The 18,873-nt window shown below is 40.2% G+C and overlaps 1 protein-coding gene across 1 annotated transcript; it reads right to left on the minus strand.

The window, feature by feature from the left end:
- Positions 1-679: 679 nt before the first annotated feature.
- Fibin (fin bud initiation factor homolog) lies at positions 680-2,945 on the minus strand. Its single transcript, XM_032902259.1, has one exon. The coding sequence runs from the start codon at positions 2,588-2,590 to the stop codon at positions 1,937-1,939; it is 654 nt and encodes a 217-aa protein (XP_032758150.1). The 5' UTR covers positions 2,591-2,945; the 3' UTR covers positions 680-1,936.
- Between the last annotated feature and the right edge of the window lie 15,928 nt (positions 2,946-18,873).

An 18,873-nucleotide genomic window follows, 5' to 3' on the forward strand; every position in this document is an offset into this window, starting at 1 on the left:
ATCATCTCCCCGAGACTCAGGGGATCACAGGATGTTTGTCTAGCCACTAAGGGGATGTTTTGGTTTTGTTGGAATAAACAATATTAGCCCTAAAAAGGGGTTTGCCTGTCGTCTATTTCAGTCTTCAGATCTGTAGCGGATACATCGTCGTGCCTCCTCCTGTTTCCGTGGGGACATCGATAAAGTAGAACAGCACTCTTCTGTGCCTGTTGAAATCCTTAACGGAATCTGGTGGGCAGCCATTACCAATTGATCGAGATCGACATGCAGAAGAAAAAATTCCAGCCTCAATACATTTCAATATCCTAGGAAACTGGCAAAAATAAGAAGATTCCATTTGCTTTGTCTGTCTGCATGCTGTAGCTGAGTGCCTTGCGGGGCAATAATGTCACTTTCAGGCTGGAAGCCAGGTGCCTTTACATATATTCAAGTACCAAATATTATTTTTGTTCTGATTAATTTTTCCTCATTCTTTGCAGAAGAAAGAAGCCCTTTAAAGTAATCATTTACCTTTCCCCTGAGACAAATGGTATACGTCAGATAAGCCCTTTCTTTGCATAGAAAACTAGAACCCCTGATGGACGGAACGTGAACTCTTACTTTGTGTGTGGATGCATGTGAAAAGAAAGTATACGTAAGGTGGTGATGAGTATTGGCCCAGGGAAGACTGGAAGTTAAATGAGTTTTCAAATTTTAATTCATTTATTTTAAGAGCACAGAAATAGCTTTCAAATGGTTAGGCATCGCTAACACAGGATGTATGTAACACTCACTGCCTCTCTAGAGTGAGATATGGACCTTTTTTTAATACACATTTCCAATAGAGTCTATGAAAAAAAAGGGAAAAATTTAAGATTTTTCCATCAGACGAATAGAAATCAAATGTACAGTTCCGGTACAGGCTAAAGCCCACTCCTCTTTACCAGGATGGTGTAAGTGAGCAGACAGGGTAAGGCACTCAAAAATACAGCACCCTCTCCCTCTTTTCTTTCTTTTTGAAATCTCATCCTTATTCTATACTCTGATCAACTGACCTCAATCCCAACTCCTCTCTCCCTTGCACTGGTCCCTTTTGGAAATATGAGAGTTCTGACTGTAAATTAGAAAATAAGCCAGTATTATATCAAAACATTTATTGGCTGAATAATAAAACTTACGTCAAGGGTTTCTAGAGTTAGACCCTCCCTTTTGAAATGTAAGTTTCCGATAAGCAAAAAGAAGCACTACTACCCGAGCCCGAGAAGAAAAATATATGCTTGCAACCTAAATCACAGACACTTGAGGAGCAGTCTGTTTCCTTGACCGTGCAACAGAACTGCCCCCAACGGCTTGCTATCTTAAATGCTGCATCTTACATCAACTTGCACAAACTGACCATGGAACCTTGAGCATCTTACTGGTGGTGATTTGCAGGCAAATTCTCAATGACCATCTTACAACAAAACAGAAAAAAACTAAGAACATGGTAAATAAATAAGAGCGAAAGGAGAATCACGTAACTTCCTTGGCTGGCAGGCGTGTGACACACCTGGGACTCATCTGAAAAACAGGCGCCTCAGCCTTCAGAGACCAAAGAGAAGGCTACTGATGCAGAAGAGTCACCCACCTCGTCCCCCCCCCCCCACCCGGCATGTCCAGACAATAATCAGGAGGAGGAACGTTAATCAGTCCTTCCACACAAAATGCATCCTTTAGATAAGGACGAAAGAAATGATTCTGTTAGAGCTATGAAACCCTTTAGGAAATAACCCAGGGATTAGTTTAAAATTGCTTTTCGCACGTGAAAAATCCTTAATAATAACATAAATAATGCACGGAACCAAAACAAAATCAGAATAACTCAACTTATTAAAGTTTTCATTCTTTTTGAAAGATGACTTCAGACGCGTTCTGAAAGTGCAAATTTGGATAAAATAAAGCAATTACAATGGAAATATTAGCCCATCTTCTGCCCCCCGCCCTCCAGATAGTCGCTTTTCAGTCGACCTAAGCGGGTCCCGTGGCTCCTGATGGTATGTGCCAGCAGCTCGTATTTGTCTCTGAGGCCCACAGAGATGCCCAGTGTCTCCTTCAGCAAGGACCTGGTGTGGACCAGCATCCCCAGGAAGTCCTCATTGAGTCTGCTTTCCTGCCGGCTATCCTGCTCCTGGCCCTGCTTGAACTTGCTTTCCAGCTCAGTGAGGGACTTGTCAGAGTTGGAGTAGGCATCCCCAATCTGGTGGGACTCCCGCCTCAGGTACTTGCCGTAGCTCTCTTCCCCATCCAGGTCGTAGGAGATGCTTTTGCTGATGCCCTCCAGGACGCGCCCAGCATCCTCCACCTGGCGGCCCAGCACTGTGAACTCCTCTCGAAGAGTGAGGCTCAGCAAGCTACTGGCTTGACCCCCTTCCCCCTGGGAGCAGCGCCTGCGATCACTCACCCTGAAGAGCAGCTGGCATTTCTCAGGGTCATCATTCTCCTCGTAGTCTCCATCAGGCACGAAGTAATGATGCAGAGTCCCATTAGACATTTCTGGGTACAAGGGGCCATCAAAGTAGCCTCGACACAGGTGGCAGAAGAAACCCATCCAGATCAATTTCGGGAACATCATTCTGGATATTCCGAGAAGCGTTTTAGTCCAGGAATAAGCAAAGAGGTCTCCCTGGGCGTCAGCGGCTTCGGGTGAAGGCGCCCTCCTTAGGCGCAGAGCGCTTGCTGCTCTCTGATCCCGGTTCCCCTACAGGCTTCATGAGGCTCTGTGCAGCAGCGGTGTGCACCAGGCTCCTCAGCGTCTCTGTTCTTCTCTCTACTGAGTGGTTGGACCTGAGCCTTTGCTTTTCCAGCAGGACAGCCAGACCCACCGAGTGGGGACCCGCTGCTCCAGACGCAGACTCTGCGGTCACCTTCGGAGTTCCCTCTGGCTCCAGGGAGATGGAGCTAGTAGCTAAGGGAAGCTGTTCTGACACTATTTCAACCCCTGGACCGGGTGGGAATGCAGTTTTCTTTCCCTTTGGCTAAAGATATCCCGAGGATTGCAGGATTCTCAAATTACAGCTCATTTCGTCACTTGGAACCCAGGGAACAAGTTTGGAAAGAAAGCTTTCACCAGTTCCCTTATTAAAGGTACAGGCTATCTTTTTCAAGATTGAAAGAGGAGACCCTGTACAATAGGACTTAACCTGAATGGGGATAGTACGGGATGATTATAAACATAAAATCCAATTGCTATTAGCATATTTAGGAAACAGGTGATTGTTTCAGAGAAACGACATTTCAGAAATTTAAATATATATATGTATATATGTATATATATATATAACTGATTTTCAAAACTTTATTTTTAAACACAAAATTTTAAATATTGGAAATGCTTTTGTTGGGAAATGGTTTAAAGTTCATTTAAAAATATCCAATACTTTTGAAACAACATGAATATAGATAACTGATTTTCTATACTCACAGTACACAGTTACTATTTAAAACTGAAAAATCAAAGTTTACAGTTTCATCGATAAGAGGACAACTGAGACCCCTGTGAAATCTATTAGATAAGGACTCCATGAGCCTTACTGAGTCTTTTGTCTGGTATTTGACTGTGGGGCCTCCTGTCAGATACTTACAAGGCTGGAATACTTATCCACAGTTAAGAGTGTTACGCAAATTGTTACTGTCTCATAGTTAGATTTTAGTTCAGCCATTTAGGTACATGGATTTAAAATTAAGTTGGATAAAACCTTTTGAAAAGGTTGGATAAAACCTGTTTTGAAAGAAAATAGTTTTATTCTAATTAATTCACAAATACTAACATTGCCACAGCTTGTTTAAAAAAGCCAGCAACCCAAACATCCATCCAGTTGCCAGTTCTACAGCTTCTCTGTAAGTACGTATGTACTCAGAACACCATGTTCCATGGCTATTCCAAAGCAGCAAAGCTCTTACTGGTGTGTAAGTTGTGGGTTCATATGTTACATGTGCTCTGTCATGTTTTTCTCTTTTTAATACTCGTACAACATGTCCATCACAGCTAATTTCTTTAACTTGTACTTCTTGATTGAACTAACCCATTTGTAAGTCTATGCTGTTTCAGCACCACATGGAAACCCTTATAGAGTTTGTCTCTTGGATTCTGTGCATATTTCCTAAACTGTTTTGTACTATAAAAGCAAGGGCCACCAGATTGCTGCTGTGCCTGCTGGATTTCTCTGGGCTTCTGGTAAATGAGGCCACAGATTTGTAAATTCAACACTACCATGGTCACTAAAGGTCCAATGATGGAATAGCCCAGTGTATGACCCTCAGAGGGCTTATAGCCACCATGGACACAGTAGCTGCCCTGTGGTCCTGAATTAGCCCTGTTTTTGGGAACAACGACAGGTGTTTCTTTTGTTCTGAACTCTAGGTAATGGGGCTGCTGTTGTCAGCTGAGTTTCAGTGGTGACCCGGGTGCAGCTTTCCTCTGAAGGGCCTGGATGGGCATAGGCCCCACAGGACTTTGAGTTCAGTTCCAATGTGGTATCCTAAGTGCAGTTCTTGTGTCTAAAAATGTGAGACAGAAAAAAAGAACACTAATTTCTAAAAACAAACAAACAAACAAAACCCCCGAACCCTCTCTTCCCAAAAGATCATTTTAAGGTTTTGATTCATGAATTTGATAGACCATTCATTTATTCAAATATTTATTGAACATTTATTATTCATCAAGTTCTGTTTCTGGTATTGAACAAACAACGAACAAAACCAGAAACAGAGCACGGCTTTTCCAGAGCTTTCAATCTGGGAAGTGCAGGGAGAATTAAAGTAAAAGTAAATAAACATACGTTGTATATTGAATAGTTTCAGAATTGTGGAGAGAAGAAACATGGAATTAGTGAAAAGAATATGTAAGCAGGAAGACTCTATTTCCAGAGCTATTTGCTATTTCTGCCTTGAAGTGCAACTGAGCCAGTCATACTGAGTAACCACTGCTCTATAAAAGGCTCCGTCTACACCACAAAGGACAGATTTCATTCAGATGCACACAACCCAGATGTCAGACTTGTCTTTTCTCTTGTCACAGGCAAACCAGACTCCTAGAAGACAATGAACAGCCCAATTGACTAACTAGTTATTTTGAATGTGAAGTCACACTCACAAACATTTTTGAAGCATGTTCATGATGGCCTCACTTCTTCATTTTTTTCTCTGGACACTCGACATCATGAAAACATAGACAAGCAAGGTTTCCTTAGTGTTTATGCCAACTAGAAGAACACGGTTCATTTTCACTTTGTCCCAGCAGACAGCTCCGATGGTGAGGGTCAGAACACATTGCTTCATTCCTTTCTCCTGGGACATTCACCAATGACAGCTGATGAATTCAAATAGCTATTCGGCCAAAGAAGAAAACAAGTATTCACTCCACTTTTCCAACAATCTACCCACCTCTGACTTTCTAACCAATTCAAATATGCAAAGGACTCACTATCAGTTCCCTACTTGGCAGTATGTATTTTTAATTAAATATACATCCAAATATGTACAATAAAAATTAAGCCTATCACCAGCTTGCTCTCTAGTTAAAGAATTACAGAATCATGAGTAGAAGAGATAAGAATATTTACTTTCCCCTTGTAATCATTTCATCTAAGGATCCAAACACAGCGTCTTTACATGTAACAGTGAGTACATGTAAATTTCAGCCTAACTAAACTAAAAGGAAAATTCATTGACTTATATACATTTTTAGATTAGGTTTTTCAGACTGACTTGTTCTAAAAGCTACTTATCTCTCTGTTGGCTCCACTACATCCATTTTTATTTGTTGTTGGATAGCACGAGTCACTTGCGTGTTCAAGACTAGCAGTCTCTTCTGGGATGCCTTACTTAGGGTTTCTATTGCTGTGAAGAGGCATCATGACATGGGCAACTCATTTGAAAACATTGAGGCCAGCTTACAGTTTTAGAGGTTTAGTCCATTATCATCATGTGAGGAAATGTGATGGTAAACAGGCAGACATGGTGCTGGAAACGGAGCTGAGAGTTCTACATCTTGATGTGCAGGCACTAGAAGGAGACTGCCCAACCAGGCCTAACTTGAGCATATGAGACCTGAAGCTGACCGCATAGTGACTCACTTCCTCCAACAAGGCCACACCTACTCTAACAAGATCACACCTCCTAATAGTGTTACTTCCTGTGGGCCTAGCATCCATACACATGAGCCTATGGGGGAACATTCCTGTTTATACCACCACATAGGGCTGCTTTGTATGTACACATATACTAGTTTGTTGTATCTAACAGGTGGATTTTTCTATTGTTTGATTCAAGCCTCTTATATCAGCATCAGTGCCCACAATTGGCCTCATTTGATTTATTCACAAATTAAGATTATGATAGCATGAGCCAGGATAAACCTTTTTGTTTAGGAAAATAAGGGCTCTTTGTGCGTAGCTGACACATAGAGGTATACCACACAAGCTACATGGCTGGGAAATTTGGGGTCCTGCTTAGAAAAGGGATAGTTTGGAGATAGACACCATACTGTCTATGAATGGCCTCCCTACATCATACTTGATTTTGCAAAGTACACCTGGGAGACACTGCTTCCTTTTTCTGCATGAGTGTGCTTAGAAGTTGGCTCATGTGTCAGGGTTTCCAAATGCTCTGTGTTTTTGATTTCCATAGTGTAAATATACCACCCGTAAAGAAAAACTATCTTTGGTATGAGCAGCATTATTGAATGCAGAGCTGAGAGCATTTCTCCCATACAGATACACTAGATGTAGATGAGCTCGAGAGAATAAGAAGCAATAAAAGCTTTGCAACTCTAAGTGGTGAGCTTTACATATGTGTCCTCTTTGTTATAATATAGCTTTGGAATCACCAGCTTAGATGGTTTAGATTTTTAAAATGGTAGTAATTAACAACTGGCTTGTAAAATTCCTGAAAACCTAGCAACCAACATTCAAGAAGCAGCACAAGCCATCTCCAACAATCTGTCTTCAGCACACCATGATCTTTTGAAAAAACGCTTCCTTTTTTTAAAACCTCATAACAGTTTTTATTGCCTAATACTTAATATGTGCCAAATTCCATCTTGGGTTAGTTTGCTAGGGTCAGAGCTATGGTGGTTTCTGGGAGTTTTCCTAGGAAAAGTGAAGCCAGAGGTAAAGTCCAAACATGACATACAGGACAGAATATTCTAGAGTAAAAGTGAGGTGTGTTATCTGCTGATAGGAAAAGTATTTCGTCTAGACAGAGGACTAAAGACAAGTGGGAAAGCAGACATCAAGTAACTCAGACACATAAGAGGGCGTTAGTTAGGAGTCTTTGGAGACACCCAAGTAGGCAATGAATTCTGTGGCCCAATCACCTCTCATACATGTTTAAGTCCCAGCACACCATGCCAGCCAAATTGGCACTCTTGAAATTTAATATATTCTTTTTCATTTTAGTGTACTCTAAAATCTGGTTTCTCATGATTAACCACCACTTTAGTGAAGACAGCAGGAATTTAGGTTAACATTGTGAACTTAAAACTTGTAACTTTCTGGGGTTGGGGATTTAGCTCAGTGGTAGAGTGCTTGCCTAGGAAGCACAAGGCCCTGGGTTCGGTCCCCAGCTCCGAAAAAAAGAACAAAAAAAAAAACCCCCAAAAAAAACAAAAACAAAAAAAAAACCTTGTAACTTTCCTTTTTTCAAAGGCTTTCTAATCCTTTGCCTATTCCTGATTATCATAGTAGCACAACTTCTGTACAAACAAGGCTCAAATGCTGGAAGCACATATTCGTTACTTATCTTGCTGCTGTGGTAAAATAGTCAGTGAGAATCAACTGAGTGGATGGAAGGTTTATTTGGTTCACAGGTAAAAAGTTCATTATAGCTTAGATGCTGTGGTGGTAGTAGTAGCTTGAGGCAGCTAGTCATGATGCACATATAGCCAGTAAAAGAGAGGGGGGAAGGGGAGAGAGAAGAGAAAGAGAGAGAGAGAGAGAGAGAGAGAGAGAGAGAGAGAGAGAGAGAGAGAGAGAGATGCATTTCTTTGCCTTTTGTTTGTATTCCATGCAGGACCGTAATCCATGACTAGTGTGGCCCACAGTTAAGCTGTGTTTTTTCACCCTAATTAACCTAATCTAGATATTTCAACACAGATTTGGCTACGACTTGTCTCCTAGGTGATTCTAGATTTTGTCTCTAAAATTATCTGTATTTACAATCAGAAAGTTTAGAATCATTGGGTTCCCAAAAGGTACCTTGGGATTTTAGGAGACATTATTATACTCGTGATATCTCCAAATTATTACTCTGAGATCCTGGACCTAAGCAAAGGGTTTGAAAGAACAAAAGGCATCAACTATGCCTGGGGACATAGTAGCTGAAGATCCTGAGGTGAGAGGAGCAAGGTTGCTGTGTAGATGGGGACAATACATGAAACAGGTATATTATTTAGCATTTTTGCAATGATTTTAGTCAATAAAAATTACTCAAAAGTATTTACTGAGCAGTTATTGTTTGAAGAAAGAAAGAAGAGCAGAGGAAGAACAATTGAAGGGGGGGTTATGGAGATGGCACAGTTGGCAGAGTGCTTAGTTTGCAAGCATAGGCTTTGATCTCTAGAACCCATGTAAACATTAATCATGCTGAATACCAGTTACACTAGCAATGGAAACATACAGATAGGAGAATTTCTGGCTAATCAACCAAATTCAGTAAGTGAGCTTCAAGTTTGAGAACTTGTCTCAAAAATAGTATGGAAAGCACCTGAGGAATGGCCATTAAGGTTGCCCTTGGGCTTCTATACACACACACACACACACACACACACACACACACACACATATTATGTGTGCAAGCACACACAGACAGTGACAGAAAGGGAAGAGAAAGATAAGAGAAAGATGAGCAAGAACTGGAGAAGGGGGGTAGCCAGGAGAAAAAGAAAGAAAAAAAGAAAAAGTTAAATACATTTTTATAGTCTCTATTAAGTATGTATTTGTTACATTAACTAGAAGACATTATTTTCTATAAAATTATTGGTTAGGGATGGAAAGGGAGACATTAGTGTCTTGGACAGGAAATGGGTAGTTTAAATAATGTCAATAATACATGTATTTAGCCTAGATAGTATATATTTTAAAAATCTATTCTTAGCTAGGGGTTTTCTAAAGTATTAATGCTCAATTTGTGAGTCATGATGTGTGTGTGTGTGTGTGTGTGTGTGTATGTGTTGTATGTGTGTTGTGTGTGTGTGTGTGTATGTGCAGATGCCAGAGAAGGAGATGTATCCTGCTGTATCATATAGTTTCTGCCTTATTCCCTTAAGAAAGGATCTTTTGGGTTGGGGATTTAGCTCAGTGGTAGAGCGCTTGCCTAGGAAGCGCAAGGCCCTGGGTTAGGTCCCCAGCTCTGGAAAAAAAAAAAAAAAAGAAAGGATCTCTCATTGAACCTGGAGCTACACTAGCAGTTAGTATGTCCAAGCAAAATTTTGTGTCTTCACCTCTCAGAGTGCTGGGGTATCTGGTATGTATGTATACGTCCAGTATTTTGAGTGGGTGCTAGAGATTGAAATTTTAATCCTAATGCTTGTTCATGAGGATGAGGATTCATGTTCTCCCCCACTAAGCTATCTCCCTAGCCTCCTCTTTCATCATACATATTTCATTGTTTTGAATTCATTTATTAATTTGTACACCTCCTCTTTTAGACTGTGAGCTCTTCAGCGCTTACTTTTGTAAACCTTGTGATTAGTATGTAGTTGGGGCCAGATACTTGTTATTTGTTTTGATAGCTAAACTGTGGAATTTGAGGAATTTTATTATTTAATAAAGGTTAGATAGTCTCTCAGAGTTCACATTTTTTCCTGAACATCAGTCAGTGTGTGATGTTCATGAGGAATCTGGATGAACTTGGCCGGGAAGAAGGGGAGGGGCCTTGTAGATTCCAGTGCTCAGAATGGGCGGTGCAGAGTAAACGCCACTCGGAATTTAAAGTCCTTAGTAAACTGTGGGTCAGTCTCTGCAAATGGTGGTGGGAGACTTTGGTTTGTAAACCAAACTACCAAAAGCAGGGTAGTTTGCTATTTTCCTATTTAAGATTTTTCTATTCGCCCCCCCAGCCCCCTGTTTTCTGAAGTAAATATTCTGAGGTGACGATCCAGCAAAATTTGCAGAAGCATTTCTTTCCACTTTGTGAATGTGTTATTTCTTCCTGTCTTGGTCTGGTCAGGGTACTATAATGAATAATTAGAGATTTTTCCTCAAGGAAAGAAAGGAAGAAACAAAGAGAGAAGGAAAGAAAGAAATAGAGAAAGAAAGAAAATTTTGCTCCTAGGATGTATCCTGGAGAAACAAGCAGAAACCTGGAGCATGGTAAGCAGAGATGGGCATTGTTGCTTTGTTTCTTAGACTGGCAATCTGGAAATAAACTAAATGCTACGAAAATGCTAAATTCATATCATACTCATACTGGAAATATTTTGCATCTTTTGAAAATGAATTTTAAAGATAATTAGCTATCTCCCTAGCTAATTATAGATATAATAATATTTGTCATAAACATTGGCAAATGGCAATGTTTATGACAAATATCATTGTATCTATTCTATATAAAAATGCTTCGTTCTTTATAGCTGAGTAGTATTCCATTGTGTAAATGAACCACATTTTCTGTATCCATTCTTCTGTAGTGGGACATCTGGGTTGTTTCCAGCTTGTGGCTATCACAAATAAGGCCACTATTAACACAGCGGAACACGTGCCCCTGTGGCATGGTGGAGGCTCTTTTGGGTATATTCGCAAGAGTGGTATTTCTGGGTCATTAGGTAGGTCTATTTTCAATTATCTGAGGAATCTCCAAATTGGTTTCCAGAGTGGTTGTACCAATATGCAATCCCATCAGCAATGGAGGAGTCTTCTTTTCTCCACATCCTCTCCAACATGTGCTATCACCTGAGGTTTTGATCTTAGCCATTCTGACAGGTGTAAGTGGAATCTCAGGGTTGTTTGATTTGCATTTCTTTGATCACTAAGGACTTTGAACATTTATTTAGGTGCTTCTCAGTCATTCAAGATTCCTCTGTTGTGAATTCTCGGTTTAGTTCTATACCCCATTTTTTGATTAGGTTGTTTGGTTTTTCGGTGGTTAGTTTCTTGAGTTCTTTATATATTTTGGATATCAGCCCTTTATTAGATGTGGGGTTAGTGAGTATTTTTTCCCAATCTGTAGGTTGGCAATTTGTATTATTGACTGTCCTTTGCCTTACAGAAGCTTTCTAGTTTCATAAGGTTCCATTTATCAATTCTTGATCTTAGAGCATGAGCAATTGGAGTTCTGTTTAGGAAATTTCCCCTTGTACCAATGGGTTCATGGCTCTTTCCTACTTTCTCTTCTATTAGATTCAGTGTTTCTGGTTTTATGTCGATATCCTTGATCCACTGGAACTCGAGCTTTGTGTATCATGACAAATCTGCATCTATTTTCATTTTCCTACATACAGACAGCCAGTTAGACCAGCACCATTTATTGAAAATGCTTTCTTTTTTCCAATGAATATTTTTGGCTTTTTTTTGTCAAAGATCAAGTATGCACAAGTGTGTGGTTTTATTTCTGGGTCTTCAGTTCTATTCCATTGATCAACCTGTTTGTCTCTGTACCAATTCCATGCAGTTTTTGTCACTATTTCTCTGTAGTAGAGCTTGAAGTCAGGGATGGTGCAAATGGGATAGAACTAGAAAATATCATCCTGAGTGAAGTAATTCAGACCCAAAAGGACATGCGTGGTAAGTACAGAATACCCAAGGTACAGTCCACAGAACACAAAAAGGTCAACAATCTGAAGTCCCAAGTGAGGATTCCTTAGTCCCACTTGGGAGGGAGAAGAAAGTAACCACAATTGGGAAGGAAGGAGGGACAGAGGAGGGGAAGGGGATGGGGGTGGGGGAAACATGATCTGGTATTGGGTGTGGGGAAAAGGACTGAAGCCCTGAGGGCCAGCAGAAAGAATGGAAACGGGTGACCTCGGGAGGAAGGAGGTTGGGAGGAAACTCTAGAATGTACCAGAGACCTGGGAAGTGAGAGACTCTCAGGACTCAAAGTGGGGGACTCTAGATGAAATGTCCTACAGTGGGGAGAGGGAACTAGTTGAGCCCACCTCCAGCAGAAACACAGAGCATCAAGTGAGGGATGGGGTTGCTGTCCCACAGTCAAAGCTCTGACCCATCATTCTTCCTGCTTGAAAGAAATACAGGGATGGAAATGGAGCAGAGTTTGAGGAAAAGAAAGTCCAGAGACAGGCCCAAAGTGGGATCCAGGTCTTTCAAGACCTGACATTACTGAGGCTGTGGGGCACTCACAAAAAGGGACCTATCACGACTGCTCTCCAAAAGACCCAGCAAGCAGCTGAAAGAGTCAGAAGCAGATATGTGCACCCAACGAATGAACAGAGGCTGCTGATCCCTTTGGCTGAATTAGGGAAAAGCTGGAGTAAGCTAAGGAGAAAGGCAACCCTGTAGAAGGACCAGCGGTCTCAATTAACTTGGATCTCCAGGATCTCTCAGACACTGAATCACCAACCAGGCAGCATACACTAGCTAAGATGAGGCCCCCAGCAAATATACAGCAGAGGACTCCCTGGTCAGGGTTCACTCAGAGAAGATGCACTTAACTCACAAGAGACTGGAAGCCCCAGGAAGTTTAGAGGTCTGGTGGGGTGGGGGGTGAATGGGGACATCCTTGTGGAGACTGGTGGAGCAAGGTTGGGGGGTATGGGATGTGGAACAGTCGGAGAGTGGATTGGGAGAGGAATAAAATCTGGGGTGTAAATATCAATAAATAAAATTTAAAAATGCTTCATGGAGAAAACAAAGCTAATAATACAAATCCAAAGATGATGCTTGACAAAATGCCTCAGGCTTCATTCTGTGACGGCCATAACTCTATCTGTAGGACTGTGTGCATTATCTGTATTTTCCACAGTAATATCAGGGCAGACTTAAAAAAAGGGAAGTAGAACAGAAAGACAGGGGAAGCTTACTCATGGTCTCAAAGCAGTCCTTTGTAGAGCTCCCTCCATGTTCTTCAAATAGGGTGCTGCCCTGCTTTCCTGAGCTCCTCTGCACACTGCAGCCTCTCATATGCATTATCTACTAAACCACTCTGCTGTGCTGCCATGGAAAATGCTCCTTAGATCTAGGAGCTTCTGGAAGGTTCGTACCATTGTTAAATACGAAGTAGCATGTTTCATTACTGTGGGTTTGCCCTTACGTTTCTAGACTTCTGTGGAACTGGATTGGAGAGCAAAGTGAGGAGAGTTGCAATGTAGACATTCTAACTATTTGTGGCAAATGAGGCTGTAGAGGCAAGTAGGGAGCTCCTAAAATTCCGGAATTATAATCATTTCTAAGTAGTTCTGAATAACGGGAGTTAAATGGTTTTCCTTTCAGGTCATTTGAATGTTAATCAGAAAAATTACTGCTTCCACAAATGTTGCCTCACATAATCAATTAAATGAAAGAGGTCCCGGCAAGAGCTTTTTAATCTGGTTTGCTACCTGTACATGAGAAGAATTTAAAATTCACATGAAAGATAGTTACCACACATTTATTATCATTCCTTCTAGTAAAACATGTAGTTTTGCCTCAGAGCTGCTTAAACAAAGACAAAAAAATGTATGACAGCCCACATAGCAATGTTACTATAAAGAGAAACAAAAAGGGATTGATTTCCCATATTCTAAGTTGAAAAATAATGGTAACAATTTTAATAAAATTAAAAAAAAAGCTTAGCTTTCTTGGTCTAAATGTTATCCATAGCAAAACATTCTCTGACTTTTTTTTAGGCTATGAGAAAAAAAAACATTTAGATGTTTCTGAAGTTTAAAAATAGTGAATGTGCTACCAAGGTGGTCTCTCAAGTAACCAAGTAACAGATGATGTTTATAAAGACTCAATATTATAAAAGATAGAGAATACTTTTTTTCCCCCAAAGTACACCAATGTCTGGTACAAGCTGGCAGCCATTTATAATTTATGACTAGTGGAAATATTTGTGACTTGTAATAACACTGTTGTGGCAGAACAGAAACATAATAGGATCCAAGATATTCAGGAAAAAAAAGTACACAAAAGGAAACTATTTCTCATCTTGGAGATTCTAGCTAGTGTAAAGAAAAGCAAGCCACTTCACGCTGGGCTATATTCTGGAGTCCATGTCTCTCATGTATATACATAGGATGAGTTTGAGGCTCACTGCTAAGGCAAACCACCCGCTCTTCCCTGAAATGGTTTGCTGATAATGATTTTATCTCAATCAGGGAAGCAAACAAGCAAAACCGAAATGAAAACTAAGTCAAACAAACAAGGAACCAAATGTAAAAGGACAGAAATGTTCTCACAAAAAAAGAAAAAAAGTCCTGCAGAAATAATATAAGCCCATTTAAAAATAACTAAAAGCGATTTGTCATTTAGAAATGTGCTTTCTACTCACAGGTTCCTTTTTCTACAATCCTCAGCTAGAGGAAATTATTTCTTAGTTTCAAACAAAAGGAGCCCTACTGGCTCAGTGTGGCGTATTCCAAAGTTGGCTGAGGAGCAGAAAGGGATTAGCTTTGGAATGTTGCATTCATTGTGGTTTTCAGCCCTGGGTGCTGAGCTTCAGCAGGTGACAGGAAAAAACAGAAAGTGAGCATTCGGAACAGGCATTCACAGGAAAGCGAACATCCGGATTCAGAAGCTCAGCAGTACTGGGTAAGTGCTCCTGTACCTCCCCTACATTTTTCCTTTGCATTCCAACATAATGGAACCCTGACCTAGAATACTAAACAAGAAGGGGTTCCCACGTAGTCAAAATACAGTAATAGTGTACATGTGTCCTTCAACTTGAAAAACCCAATATAATAGGTACAATATATTAAAGTTTCCCAAATAATGGAGCATCCAAAAGTATGAGTCGGGACTCTTGAGACTGCAGATAGGATACAAGGAGAGGGAAACCTGGAGGGACAAAAGCTACTGTGTAGCAGAAATTATTTTCACATTATGTATCTAATCAAGATCATGTTAATAAATTAATAGAAGAGCAAACAACTCAATTCAAATGGGCAGAAGATTTGAGCAGGCACTTAATCATTAACAATTGGCTTATTGAACAGCTGATTAGCAAATTAGAAATTCTTGGGAACACTGGTCATCACTGAAATGGGCATTAAAACCATAAGATATGACTACACATTGGCAAATAGTTTCAAATATTTGCTGTGTTTATGAGGGTACGGAGTAAGTGGAGCTCACACATGGCTGGCAGAAAGAAAACTCTAAAATCACAGAAAATAGTTCAATGTGCGATTTTGAGAAATGTCCTTCTCATGTGTTTGAACCCTCAGTCTGCAGCTGAAGGGGGTGATTTGTGAAGCTGTGGCCTCTGTAGGGGCAGGAGGCATGGCTGTCTGGTGGAGATGGATCACTGGTGGATGGCAGGCCTTCAGTGGCTATCACTCCGCTCTAATTCAAGTCCTCCTCTCTTTCTCTTACCTCTCCACACATGAGCAAGCCATGCCATGTACTACTCTCCTGTCTTGTGCTGCCCGTTGCATCATGTTTCCCACACTACAGTGAATTGTTTTCAGTCTCTTGAAGTTGTAGGCCAAAGTAAGCCTCTCCTCTATGGAATTGCTTCTTTATTTTATTATGTCAATGGAGATACGTTCTAAAGTTAAATGTACATCTGCTCTCTGGTTTAGACACTGCACTCAAAGTATCTATCCAAGCGAAGTGAAGGCATGTGTACACATGAACCCACCCATGAATGTTAGTTGTTAGTTGCTCTAAACTAGAACTAGTACAAATGTCAACAAGTGGATAAAGCAAAGTCATATATTCATAGTAGTTACAACATGGAGCAGTATCATAGTGATACACTCCACTAGAGAAGCCAGAAAATCAAGGGTGTAATTACACTTTAGTTCTAGAAAGTGTAAAAAACTACAGGATAACACACAGGAAAAATATTAGAAATTATGGATATGTTCATTATCTTGATTGTGACCATATACAGTTTATAGAGTAAAACCATGTAAATGTTTATGTGCTAAAAGATCTTATCGTATACTTTAAACACTTGCTTATTGTGCAACAGCTAAATGTCAACAAAGCTGCTAAAATGTTATCACTCCTAAAGTAGCATCATGCATACTTATTCAGTGACTCTTCTCTTTATGTTGCAATTTTGCTTTGCTCTCTAGGGCAGAGTGAACTCAGTCCTCTTGGGGAGGTAAATATGGGCAACGGGCATGATATACATGTATTAAAATGTCATTATTAGACTCATCCTTATACTCTAGGAATTTGAAAAAGAAGACTATGTTTCTACTCTACCTTGGAAAAGGAATACTTCCTCTCCTATGGGCTATAAAGGAGCCATAGGAGAGGCAGCCATCAAATGACCTGTACTGGTTCTTATTCAGTAAGATCACCTTAATAGGGCAGTGTTAGTTTCCCGCCACATTATTCTTATGGTAAAAGCAGCTTTAGATGCTACTGGGTGAGAATCAGACATGACAAGGACATTAGAAACTAGAGTTAGAATTAGATTGAACATATGTCCAAGGATAATCACTCACATCTTATGTGTTATGCTGATATGGAAAATCCCAAGGTTCTTCAGCCTGTTCTTCAAATACAATAAACCCCTATGTTATTTGTACCACTACCAGACCTTGGAAGCCCATAGCGTTTCCTTAAGGTGCTTATCTATTTTTCTGGGGTTCATTCAGATAAAAAGAAATGTCTGAAGAATTTTCTCCTTGTAGGATTGAATTACCCTAGATCATTCCCTTCTCCCTCTGTAGGGCTCTGTTCCCAGAGTGAAAGGGGAGAGGCTTACTAATGTTCTATTTAGTTAATTTTACTTTCTTTGAAATATCCCTCCTGTTCTCTCTTCAGCCTGTGGAAGGTCCACATGTGCTCTCTGGTTTAGGAAACTCTGGCTGCCTAAGTGTTTCTGCAAAGCTATTGTTTATACCTGGGTCTGAGCGATGGAAGCTTCAGATTCACAGACAGTGTTTAATTTTTATGTCTGTTTCTCCCCCCGTACTTGTGTTCCTGCTTTAAAAATCAATTGCAGGTGGCAGGATCTATTTTTTTTCTTAGGAAGACAGGAAAAATGTCCATCTGTCTCAGATCAGGCACCCATACAGACCAAAGAAACAATTCCATACAAATTTGGATTGGGTGAGCTAATGAATTTATTGGGGTGACTTGCAAGAGAATAGGACACTTAGGCGGCTGAAAGAGCCTGAAAAGCCCATGCAGCAGTAAAAGCTGTGTCACTGAAGTGGTCTACATAACTGGCTGGTTGCCCCAACAAAGAGCAACCTGTAATCATTTACCAGTAATCATTTATTGTTATGTAATCTCAGGCAGATGTTATGTAACCCCATGAACATTGTGATTCTTTGTGAATTTCACTACATCACCTCTCTTTTGCATTGTTGCAAAGAATAGTAACTCAGCTATTAATTGTTCATATACTCCTTTCTTTGTGTGTTCTTTTAGCTCCTACTGCAGCCTCTGTTTCAATTTGGAGCCACAACATAACCTTCTTAGGTGCACTTAAGTTGCCAGTTACACTAAGTGCACATAGTAGCCAATATGCACTCATATCCCCCAGAGTGACAATATTATAAACAACTACAACAAGCACAGAGAACTCATCAGCTTCATGTTACTGCCAGGGCTACAGTGACTATAAGTTCTCTGTTAAAAGTGCCTCCTGATTTATGAAAACACAACTACCCAAACAAACAGAGATTTGTTTTTAAAGATTATGTCTTAGCAGCAAAACAATGCAACATCGAGTATTTCTGATTGACTAAGACTTAGACTTAACCACTAAGTGCTTTAAATACTTTTTTTAGTTAAGTCTTACAGCAGCACTAAGAATTTGCATTATTGTTTTCCATTACTATGTTGCAGATGTGAAAACTGAGGCCTATTGAAGTGAATAAACTTGCCTAAGTACATATAGCTTGGCAGATGAAGAATGGAAACTTTAACATGAGTCACCCTGATGGAGCCACCTCTGTTCTCTGTTACTGTGCTAAATTTCTTCTGATGTTGAGTGCAACGAATGAAGCCAAAGCTTCTAGGATTTGGTGCTGCCACATTGCCAGTCTTTTATCTTTATTCTGAACTTTGTATTTTCTCAAAGAATTCTCTAGTATGTTTTTGATTATCAGTATGATAATCAAAATGATTATCAGTATGTTTTCAATGTACACTCAAAAAATAAATACGTTTTGTTTTTGTCTGTTCTGAACATGGCCGAAGTAGTATTTTAGAAAAACACAGCCTTTTGAAGAAATTGAGTAGTTGAATCCTACTTTCCTAAGACTATATGCAAAAGCCCTGACTGCCGCCAGGCAAAGAATGAAGGTTGAACAAAGACAAAACACATGCATTTCCATAGGCCAAAGCCACATGTGGTGCAAGTGCCTCCTCCTTCACTTCTCTGAGCTAGTATTCAAGGAGAATACTAAAGCTTCAACTTCCTTCAAATCATGAATTCTGGTGTGTCAGAAGAATATGAGATAATACTCATTTGTCTATCCCAGCCAATTGTCTAGTCCAGCCAACCATTCACCAATCGGTTGAGCCTAGGGATGTAACTATAAACAAAAGTTTATAGCAATACTGTGCTTACTATTAGAATTTATCTTCTATTTCCTGGGAATTGGACAGACAATGTCTTTTCTCAGCATGCATTCTCAGATTGCTTCAGTAGGCACACGATGAGACATGTAGCTACCTGCCCATCTATGAAAAACAGACTAAAACACGTGTATATATCAATCAATTTGGCTCTTCTTGTACTCCCCTGTAGAACCAATGAATCATGACATATGCCTAGTCAGCCTCTAAA

The sequence above is a fragment of the Rattus rattus genome, chromosome 5, assembly GCF_011064425.1.
Source record: "Rattus rattus isolate New Zealand chromosome 5, Rrattus_CSIRO_v1, whole genome shotgun sequence".
Taxonomy (NCBI): domain Eukaryota; kingdom Metazoa; phylum Chordata; class Mammalia; order Rodentia; family Muridae; genus Rattus; species Rattus rattus.

Bases quoted from the DNA above. Each gene is read 5' to 3' on its own strand.
- Fibin (XM_032902259.1), bottom strand. From the start codon at position 2,590: ATGATGTTCCCGAAATTGATCTGGATGGGTTTCTTCTGCCACCTGTGT.